Here is a 12,068-nt window from a genome sequence, read left to right on the forward strand (position 1 = left end):
CCCGTGCCATTCTGTCGACGTACATCATCGTGCGCTGGTCGGGAAGTGGTTAATAAGTAATTAAACACTACTGACTGGCATATTCAAGGCTTTGGATATCTTTTTATATCCTTTTCCATATTTGTAAAGTTTTATTACTTTTTTACGCAGGTCTTTTGACTGTTCTTTTCTACCTCCACATGGCTCAGTGTCTAGCCTACTTAGTGCATCCACAAGAGCTAACAACATTGACTATTTATACACAGACACTAATTGTAATTTAAAAAGCCACAAATGTGGGAAATTAACCTGTGTGTGCCACCTTCTGTGTCTATACCAAGGCCAAATATTCCAGGGTATGTCAACTTTTGATCAGGGCCATTTGGGTGATTTCTGTTATCATTATGATTTAAAAAGGATCCAAAAAACTATGTGATAATATATGGCTTCATGTGATTGCTATCCTTAAATAAAAACATATTTTTTTTTGGCATGATCAGTCATATTTTCAATATTAATGCCAACATTTCACATTTTCTGCCAGGGTATGCAAACTTTGGAGTACGACTGTATATGTAAAGCACTGTGTTAATAGACAGTGCTATACAAGTACCTGTAATAATATAATATTTATAAAAAATTATAAATTATTTGAATTAATACGTAAAGCTGCTGTAGGTATTGCAACCGTTGCACCTGCATTGAGTTTTATGTTTCCCCATACATAAAAAATAATTTTTTTTCCACCTGTAGCATAACTTCAGCCCTAATATGGACATATTTTATGTAACTAAATGTAATGAACACACAGAATGGCGGAAACTGGATGCACTCTTTTAGAAAATGAACAGGTGTATTTATAATATGCATTGAAGGGGTTTCCTGTCTTTGCCTTGAAGCATCAACATGAACTGTATAGTTTTCTTAATCACTTTAAAAAATATGGATAATGAATAGACAAAATGTTCTAAAACCAGTTTAGGCTGCTATCATTTATGAGAGAGCAGAGGAATAAAACTTTCCACAGATTATTTCACGCCTGTGCCCACACATTTAAAAACACTGAAGATATCATATAAAACATCCTCTTATTCTGAATTCATATATTTTTGTTATGCTATCCCATTGCATTCCCCTCACATCGACACTCACCGAGCTCCTAAAAGCAGCACGGTTCGGTTACAAGGTGCTCCAGGATTTGACACTAAGGCAGATTCAGTGAAAAAAAACTCACCATTTTGTAGAGCTTCATGGACAAGAATCAGGGTGAAAAAGAGCCAGAACTTCATTTTGGTAGCAGGCCGGGGTGCCCCAAAGGAGCCTTACCCCAAGACAGTACGTACAAAGAGCAAAATCCCAGCTTGCTGTCAGTTAGGGATGATGTAAAAAAAAAAAGCTGCAGGAATGTGGACTGCTGATTTGTATTTTCCAAAGCATGAAGAGAAGCTTCTGAAGGATCAAGTTTCAAGAAATACAGGAGTAAAAAAAAAAAGATGAAACTTAGTGAAACTTGCCTGCTCTCTGCTGGTTACTGGACAAAATGTTCTGCAATGTGCTAACTATAATATTCATATTTAACTGTTCGCTGCATGGGAGGTGACTCTTCATGTATATGGTCTATCTCTATGTAAAGATCAATAAAATAATTTTGAGAGAACATTTTCACCTTTGGTTATTACCAGCTGCTATGTAATTACACAAAGGCAAAATTGTGAAAAGTTAAAAGAACTGCTTAAAAATATTCCTTTCAAGGTTAAGATTGAAGATCTTCCCATCTGTTGTCCCACACTGACCTTGACAGCCATTAGGACTGTCTATGGACTTCTATTCCTCTCTGTGATGAATAGGGCTTACTACATGTTAGTGTAGGACCACAAATCAACAGATCAGGAATACAGCTTTGTGAGCAAAAAAGAGAAAGTAAGCACAGTAGAAGCCTCATGCATTGATATCTTAGATCTTCAAATCTATAGAAGGGCACCCTAAGACCTTGTCTACATTGATGCGCTGAAGACTGTCTTCAAAAAGATCCATGCTTGGATTTTAGGAGTTTGGGGGTGAAACCTCAGCTGAAGCGTAAAATTTTCTATTTCTGAACCTGTTGTAAAATGCTTGAAAAAACACAGACACGATCAAGGGCCTAAACTTGACTCCTTTGAAAATCAAAGATTACTGCAAGTTTAGGGAAGCTTAAATCAGCAAATATTTTATTGAGTAATGGCCATAAAGTCTTTAACTGAAGAAATCAATCTAACAATTTTCATTGTTGTCCAAATATAACAAAAAAAAAGAAAGTCAACTTTCATAAATAATTTAAACTTTTGTTAACTCCTATGAAATCAGTATGGGCATATAATCCTATTACTTAGAATTATACCGCATTTCTAATATCGCACCAAGGCAAAATACCCAGATAGTGTATGCATTATTACCTGGCAGCTAGAATTCTACCTAAATAGACTCCTTAATATATATAAAAGAAGCCAGCCAGGGGGCGTGGCTTGCCTTGAGAGGAGATGGCCGCCTAAATCTTTCACTCCGTCAGACCGTCGCCTCATTACACCTTATAGGGGGTTTTAACCGAACGAAAAGTATCTTCGATTATGGGGACTGCCTCCCGGAATACTTCGGCATCCCGTTCCAGATCACCGAGAGGTAGCAGAGGTCAAAATATTCGACAATTACCGGAATTATCGAGGTCTCTCAGGCCTAATACGGCCGCTTCCGCAGCGGCCTCCTCACATTCTCCTCACGACATCGTTCTCGCGCCCACTGAAGTCAGTATGGCAACTAGTCAGTCAGCGACACAACAACCAACTATACAGGATCTCCGAGCGGTTGCAACGGACATTAAGGATACACTTACCGCTGCCATAACGGATCTCAGACAAGAATTACAGGCAATTACGAACAGAGTACTGAAGATAGAACAGCAATCCCACAGACAACACGATTCGATCGTTCAGATATCCCGCACGATTGATACTCATACTGCTCAGCTGAGGGAGGCTCAAAGACACGTTGAAGATTTAGATAACCGTGGCAGAAGACATAATCTTCGGGTGAGAGGAATTCCAGAGAGTGTAGAAAATGCACAGCTTGCTGTTACGGTGTCCTCTTTATTTAACAAATTACTAGACAGGCCTGAAACTGAACTTATAACAATGGACAGAATTCATAGGGCACTTAAACCTAAAGGAAGGGATTCTGAACTACCCAGAGATATCATTTGCTATGTCAATGATTACCAAATAAAGGAGTCCATTCTTAAGCAAGCCAGACTTAAAGGTAAAGTAGATTTTGAAGGCAAGCCAATTTCAATATACAGTGGTGTGAAAAAGTGTTTGCCCCCTTCCTCATTTCCTGTTCCTTTGCATGTTTGTCACACTTAAGTGTTTCGGAACATCAAACCAATTTAAACAATAGTCAAGGACAACACAAGTAAACACAAAATGCAATTTGTAAATGAAGGTGTTTATTATTAAAGGTGAAAAAAAATCCAAACCATCATGGCCCTGTGTGAAAAAGTGATTGCCCCCTAAACCTAATAACTGGTTGGGCCACCCTTAGCAGCAACAACTGCAACCAAGCGTTTGCGATAACGTGCAATGAGGCTTTTACAGCGTCCTGGAGGAATTTTGGCCCACTCATCTTTGCAGAATTGTCCTAATTCAGTTACATTAGAGGGTTTTCGAGCATGAACGGCCTTTTTAAGGTCATACCACAACATCTCAATAGGATTCAGGTCAGGACTTTGGCTAGGCCACTCCAAAGTCTTCATTTTGTTTTTCTTCAGCCATTCGGTGGTGGACTTGCTGGTGTGTTTAGGATCATTGTCCTGCTGCAGAACCCAAGTTCGTTTCAGCTTGAGTACACGAACAGATGGTCGGACATTCTCCTTCAGGATCTCTTGGTAGACAGCAGAATTCATAGTTCCTTTTATCACGGCAAATCTTCCAGGTCCTGAAGCAGCAAAACAGCCCCAGACCATCACACTACCACCACCATATTTTACTGTTGGTATAATGTTCTTTTTATGAAATGCAGTGTTCCTTCTACGCCAGATATACTTGGACACACACCTTCCAAAGAGTTCCACTTTTGTCTCATCGGTCCACAGAATGTTGTCCCAAAAGTCTTGGGGATCATCAAGATGGGTTGTGGAGAAATTGAGACGAGCTTTGATGTTCTTTTTGCTCAGCAGTGGTTTTCTCCTTGGAACTCTGCCATGCAGGCCATTTTTGCCCAGTCTTTTCCTGATGGTGGAGGCATGAACGCTGACCTTAACTGAGGCAAGTGAGGCCTGCAGTTCCTTGGACGTTGTTGTGGGGTCTTTTGTGACCTCTTGGATGAGTCGTCGCTGCGCTCTTGGGGTAATTTTGGGCGGCCGGCCACTCCTGGGAAGGTTCACCACTGTTCCATGTCTTCGCCATTTGTGGATAATGGCTCTCACTGTGGTTCGCTGGATTCCCAAAGCTTTGGAAATGGCTTTATAACCCTTTCCAGACTGATAGATCTCAATTACTTTCTTTCTCAATTGTTCCTGAATTTCTTTGGGTCTCGGCATGATGTGTAGCTTTTAAGGATCTTCTGGTGGACCTTACTGTGTCAAGCAGCTCCTATTTAAGTGATGCCTTGATTGTGAACAGGTGTGGCAATAATCAGGCCTGGGTGTGGCTAGAGAAATTGAACTCAGGTGTGGACAACCACAGTTATAGTATGTTTTAACAAGGGGGGCAATCACTTTTTCACACAGGGCCATGATGGTTTGGATTTTTTTTCACCTTTAATAATAAACACCTTCATTTACAAATTGCATTTTGTGTTTACTTGTGTTGTCCTTGACTATTGTTTAAATTGGTTTGATGTTCCGAAACACTTAAGTGTGACAAACATGCAAAGGAACAGGAAATGAGGAAGGGGGCAAACACTTTTTCACACCACTGTATCAAGATTTATCTGCAATTACACTTAAGAACAGAAGAGACCTGCGCCCTTTATTAGGGATATTACAAGCCAGGAATATACCTTATCGCTGGAAGTTTCCATTTGCACTTTCAGCAACTAACCATGGACACACTGCGTTGCTACGGATACCAGAAGATTTAGATTCATTTTGTAGAATCCTTGATATCCCATATACTGAAGTTCCTAACTGGTATGCTGAATTTAATAGACAATACATACAGGGACAGCCATATATGGAAGATCATATGGAGACCCAACCTACGCACTTTAGACGCCAAAGATCACCATCCATAGTTAGAATGGGACCAAATCCGACTCAACAACATAATTCCTATAGTCCAACATCTGCCCCTCTACCACGGAGAGCACGCAGAGATCGCCAGTGAAAATTATAATGGATAATTACTATAGATCATCAGATTTCGTTGTTACACCTTTACCTAAACTTCTGAAATGATAAATAGAGATTTACCCGGAATTCAGTTGATATATTTAAATACCCGTAGTATTGTTTGATTTAAAGGAAAAACTATAAAAATTATCTTCTCTTGTATCTAACTATCCCAGTATATATATATACGAATAATATTTCACAAACCTCAACTACTCTTCATATACCCCAGGTACTTATTGCTTTTACATCCTTCTCAAAATGACTAACCTATCTGAATTGCCATTAGAAAAATCAACTATGAGTATCTGCTAGAACAGACGATTCACTGTAATGTGCAAATACAGGATTTTGCAAATGAAAAAATCCTATGGATCACAAGTCTTCAACAGAATATGGGAACTTATTATTTAAGATTTTTGACTTTCACAATATACATTACATATAAATTGTATTAAACACGGCCTTCTGGTGACAAGATACTTCAGCAAACTGTAGAAGGTTTCTAGCAACTAAGACCCCCATAAGATACTTTTGATCTCAAGACCTTACCCCCAATGCTATACCACACACCTGAGTAGTTGAGAATATATTACCTTACTTCTTTATGATGCCCTGATAATTATTTTTTCAGGTGTACTGTTAGGCATGTTGCCTTTAATTGATTTTCTTTTAATGATATATAGCATATATAGTTGTATTAACCATTGTTTAACTAATTAACTCTTTATTAGTTATTGAACAGGTTTTCTTTAAACATACTCCGATGATTACAATCGGAAATGAATACAGTAGATATTATTTTAGGGTATTTTTGCTCTCTTATATATAGGTAAACTCTAAACCTATGGAGACTCCTAATTAATTTATATGATTTACATAGTCTTATTTTAGCTGATAGTATTTTTTTTTCTCTTCTCAGGTTCTCATTTAATGACAATTTACTTAGATATTCACTTTTATCTATTGTCATAGACAATTATTTTTTCATGATTGACCACTATGCTTCTTTATTATATACTGGTAGACAGATATATAATGGTCATGGTCTTACACTTCTCTTTTCTCATGATTAATTTAGATATGTACCCCTTACTACGGATTATATACCCCCAATACACAATATAATTTGCCATTTTGAGGCTCATGGTTTGATGGTTCCCCCTGATTCATTAATCTCGAAAGGTAATCACGTACCCCACAAAGTGGAATAGTTTTACATACTTTATTATTTAAATTCCAACTGTGAATATCCACTGCCTTTCCCCGGCAAATATCTATCCCTCTTGTAAATAGGTGAGCGGGATCTCAATATACCCATTCATTGTCATAATTAACATATCACTTACAGTAGAATTTTTCTCATTTAATTTTGCGATTTTCTAAACTTTGTCTGCTTTTTCTTTGCTACACTCTATTACAAACGAAACAGCAATGATACCTACCTGCTCTTCGTCTACCCCCACATGCCTTAAATTAATTTCTTTAAACGCAAAAGGTTTAAATTTACCGGAAAAAAGGAGCCAATTGCTCTACACTATGAAACGTGACAAAGCGAATATCATCCTACTACAAGAAACTCACTTCCGTACAGGATCGGTACCTAAACTTGAAAACCTATATTATCCCGAGGTTTATCATTCCACGACACCTGAATCTAAAACCAAAGATGTATCGATCTTATTGGCCAAAAATTGTCCTCTACAAATAATAGATAAACGAATTGATGAAAATGGCAGATTTATTTTTCTGAAAGGAATATGCAATGGTCGAAAAATAACGTTAGCAAATATTTATGCGCCAAATAATAAGCAAGTACCCTTCTTTAAGACTCTCATTCAAGATCTCACTTCCTTCCAAGAGGGAACCCTAATTCTGGGTGGTGATTTTAATGTTTCCCTACACCCCCTTTTGGATACCTCAAATGGGACTTCGTCCCTCCCATATTCTGCTCTGAAAAGTATTAAAAATGAAATTCAATCCCTATTATTACATGATACCTGGAGATCCTTATACCCTGATTGTAAAGATTATACGTTTTATTCTAAACCACATGATAAATATTCCAGGATAGATTACTTTTTCTTAACTCAGAATGATTTACCTTTCCTTCAAAAAGCATCTATTGGTCCCATGTATCTTTCAGATCACCATCCAATAATTATTGAATTATCCTTCCCAGAAATCCATCCGCGCTCTCCCATTTGGAGACTTGATCAATCGCTACTGACTGATACCGATACTATCAAACATGTAGAACTTAGATTGCAACAATACTTCAAGGAAAATGAGGTAGAAGATACCTCATCCCCTATAATATGGGAGGCACATAAATGTGTCATAAGGGGAATATTCATTGCGGCAGCGGCTAAACGAACAAAAGAAAGATTAAAACACTTCCAAGAGTTAACTAACCGGATTCTTCAACTAGAGAAAGTCCATAAACATTCGCAAGCTTTAACAGTAATGAATTCATTAATTGAGACTAGAAAGCAACTTCTTACCTTATTAGATAAACAAACTAAACGAAAATTTATATTGACACAAAAAACATACTACGAATTTGGTAATAAAGCTAGCAAAACTCTGGCAAGGGCTTTACAATCAAAAAAAGCTAACACGACAGTCCATGCCCTTTCAGATACCCAAGGTCGTAAACTACTTAATACTAATGATATAGCTGATCAGTTCAAAAATTACTATTCTCAACTGTACAATCTTTCTACCCCGAATTCGCCTTCGAAAGCTATGCCGAGATCACAAATGATTGCGGATTTTCTTTCAAAATTTGGACCCACTCCCATCACAGCTACCCAAAATCTAGAATTGGATAGACCACTAGATATGGAAGAAGCAAAATATGCACTATCCATGATGAAACCTGGAAAAAGCCCAGGTCCAGATGGATTGAATGTTGGTTATTATAGAGCCTTTAGTGACCTTCTCACACCTATCTTTCTCAAAACTTTTAATACTTATGACACACTCATCACTCCTCCCAGAGACTTAACATCTGCCCACATAACGGTTATCCCGAAACCTGGGAAAGATAATCTGCTTACTTCTAGCTACAGACCCATATCTCTATTGAATGTAGATCTCAAATGGTATGCAAAAATTCTAGCTAATAGGCTTCTCCCATTAATTCCCCAACTAGTACACCTAGATCAGGTGGGTTTTGTACCTGGTAGGGAGGCCAGGGATAATACCCTTAAGGCTCTTAACATTCAACAGTATTTATCCACTTCTAAGGAGAGGGGATTCCTCTTATCATTGGACGCGGAGAAGGCGTTCGATAGAGTGGCCTGGGATTATATGACGCAAGCCTTACAAGCAATTGATCTCCCGCAGCGAATGCTTAAATTTATACACATGCTTTATTCTAATCCCACAGCATCGGTAAGGATAAATGGCCACCTATCGAACGCCTTCTCTATTTCAAACGGAACGAGACAAGGTTGCCCTCTATCCCCCTTGATCTATATTCTTACATTAGAACCTATGTTGAGATGTATTAGGGAAAACCCTGACATTAAAGGAATAAATATAAAAGGTCGTTCCTACAAATTAGCGGCTTTCGCCGATGACATCCTTTTATTCCTCTCTGCACCTCGTATAACACTACCAAATCTCCTTAAATCACTTACATATTTCCAACAACTATCCAACCTCCAAATCAACTTTGCAAAGTCTACTGCTCTGAATATTTCTCTTACATCAACACAATGCACACACTGCCAAAAAAAAATTCAGTTTAAATGGAATACACACTCTATTACATATCTGGGTATCAACTTAACCTCCAAAATCTCAGATTTATATATGGCAAATTATATACCCATACTTCACTCCATAATTTCTGACTTCAAAAAATGGTCAAATCATTTATTTTCCTGGTTTGGTAGAGCGGCCATAGTCAAAATGAATATTTTACCTAGATTGCTATATCTCTTTCAAACGGCTCCAATTCAAATCCCCAACACATTTTTCACATCATTTCGCACAGCTTGCACAAAATTTATTTGGGGGTCTATACGCCCACAAATAAACTTTATGAAACTCACTTGTCCGAAATTAAAAGGAGGTATAGGTTTACCTGATATTAAAAAATATCAACAAGCATGTCAGTTGACGAGAATCATTGACTGGAATATACACTCTCCCAATAAAGATTGGGTCCAGTTGGAAAATTCTTTGGATTCCATTCCAATTGCTCAAACTCCATGGTTACCAGTTAAGCATATTCCTAAAGTATATAAACTCCATCCTTTAATTGGTCCGTCACTTACCGCTTTCAAACAAACATGTTCCAAATACCTTCTCTCATCAAATACGGGGCTTATGACACCACTAAAGATTAATCCAGCATTTTTACCTGGAATGTGTTCTACATTTTTAAACGATATCTGGCCACAGTCAACGGTCAGATCCATGCTTTTCTTTGAAGGAGATAAAATCATCACCTATTCCAAATTACAAGCTTCTATACATCCTCAGTCTTTTCCTCGGGAGACATATTTACAAATTAAACAATTCCTAGATATAGCATCTAAACGTCCCGATTGGGCCCAAGTTCTTACCCCTTTCGAAAAGATGTGTCTTAAAAAAGAACCACAAAGACATCTAATTTCTTTTTCATATACGTTACTTTTCTCCGACTTGGAGTCCAAGATTGATGGTAGAGCTGCCCAATGGGGTAGAGATTTATCCCAAAATATCACAAGCAAAGACTGGGAAACGATTCATAAAATTGCACACAAGGGCTCTCTGAATGTATCTGCACAGGAAAATGCTTATAAAATTGTATCGAGATGGTATAATACACCAGTAAAATTAAATCGTATATTTCCAACAGTTTCCCCATTATGCTGGAGATGTGGTACAGAACCTGGTTCTCTCCTTCATATTTGGTGGTCTTGTCACAAAATACAACCTTTCTGGAATAACGTACATAAATGTATCTATCATATCACTACATTCAAACTGGAATACACACCTGCACAATTTATGCTACACCACTCCACTAAGCATTCCAGCAAATATATGGGATCTTTACCCATGTACTTAATCTCAGCAGCAAACATGTGCATACCATGTAAATGGCGTTCTTCTGACCCACCTACCATAAAAGATTGGTTTCTTCTAACCCAAAAGATCGCAGAAATGGAGAATCTCATTCACCAATCCAAAGATACTCCTTCCAAATACATAAAAACGTGGTCAAGCTGGATATGTTTCACGTCAACTGACACTTATAAAGATCTGATCAAGTAACCATTATATGTACTTCAGATTAACATTAGACCTTATTATTCTGGGATATTCAGGAAGCTGGCTTCCGTTATTACAAACTCAATTTAAGTGTATATTATAAATTCTTGATTCACTTCCGAAAATATTTAATATTTACCTAATGGTAGCAAACATATTTTTCTTCTGTGCTGACAATTCTTGCTTGTAATTTAACTAATGAGTGACAGGCTAGATGACTTTGATAGTAGACTTTCTAGAAATTACAGATTATATCTTTCTTCAATAAGAGTTAGGGGATTTCCTTTCCCTTTTTTTTTTTCTCTTCCTATCCCCCTATCCCATTATTTTCCCCCTTTATGGTGACTCTTATGGTCACTTTATGGTGATAGCATACTGCTCTTAGACATTAAATATAATTTGTATATTGGATTTTTTCTTTTATCAAGATCATTTTGCAATGTTTATATAATTTTTCTTAATTTCTTGTTTCATGATTGAATGTTTGATTGTATAAAATCAAGAAATATTAACAAAACCTTAATGTATAAAATATTACAATTTTATTCAAGCTAAACACAATTAGGGAAACATTCATAAAAACGATGATTTAACATCAATTTGCAAACAAGAGCATGTAGATCATCTTTCACCAAACAGAAGAGGTGAAGGAAAGGCAAGCTGCAATCATTCTCAACATGTTTCGCCCGGCATGGGCTTCTTCAGGAAAAACTGATTGAGCAGCCAAAGAACTAGGGTGATAAAAAAAATGAATGTTACTATAGATTGGTGTATAGAGCAACAACAGTTGATAGGATAAATAACAATAGATGACAAATAAATTGATAAGGAAAATCGTATTACGTAGATCAAATTGATAAAACAGATACTTAGCATGTTTTAAATGGTTAAGTTGTAGACTTATTACAATGAATGAGTATCTCACCGATATTGCCAATGCTCCAAAAAGAATTCAAAAATGTCAGACGAAAATCAGTTTTAAGACTTTTAGAAAATCTATACTCAATTTTAGCGATAAAGTCGCAGGTCAGGAGAAATTAGGTAAGAAATGTAGGTAAGACAAAGAGGCCTTTCTTTCACCGCATCAGGGATCATGTCTCCCTGGTGCGTGGAAAGAAAATGGAGACCCCCATTAGTCGCCATATGGGCCTCTTTCATAATTTTGATGACACCAAAATGCATTTTTTTGCTTTGGAATATGTGAGCCCAGGCGACAGAGGGGGTAACTACAATCAGATCCTTCTGCAACGAGAGGCCCGCTGGATCTTTGACCTTAGGGCCACAGATGCACCGGGCCTCAATGAAGCCTTTAGTTTTAAACCCTTCCTATAGGTTGGGTCTTTTCTCTACCTTTTTTTTTTTTTTTTTATGTTTTTGGAATGTGTTTCTGTTTCGTTTTGCTTTGTTTAAATTGTAAATCTCTCCGAATTTGTCAATGCCCCAATTAGTCTAAGACTTT

General features: G+C 37.3%; 1 protein-coding gene across 1 annotated transcript in view; it reads right to left on the reverse strand.

Annotated features, from left to right (window-relative positions):
• PDGFRL (platelet derived growth factor receptor like) overlaps nt 1-1,402 on the reverse strand; it is a 171,372-nt gene extending 169,970 nt beyond the window's left edge. Inside the window, exon 1 of the mRNA XM_077477398.1 lies at nt 1,214-1,402. Within this exon, the coding sequence (XP_077333524.1) occupies nt 1,214-1,268 (55 nt within the window). The 5' untranslated portion in view covers nt 1,269-1,402. The remainder of the gene's footprint in view (nt 1-1,213) is intronic.
• Between the last annotated feature and the right edge of the window lie 10,666 nt (nt 1,403-12,068).

This window comes from Lithobates pipiens, unplaced genomic scaffold (genome assembly GCF_037356315.1).
Source record: "Lithobates pipiens isolate NorthernLeopardFrog02 unplaced genomic scaffold, aLitPip1_a1.2 Scaffold_13, whole genome shotgun sequence".
NCBI lineage: Eukaryota > Metazoa > Chordata > Amphibia > Anura > Ranidae > Lithobates > Lithobates pipiens.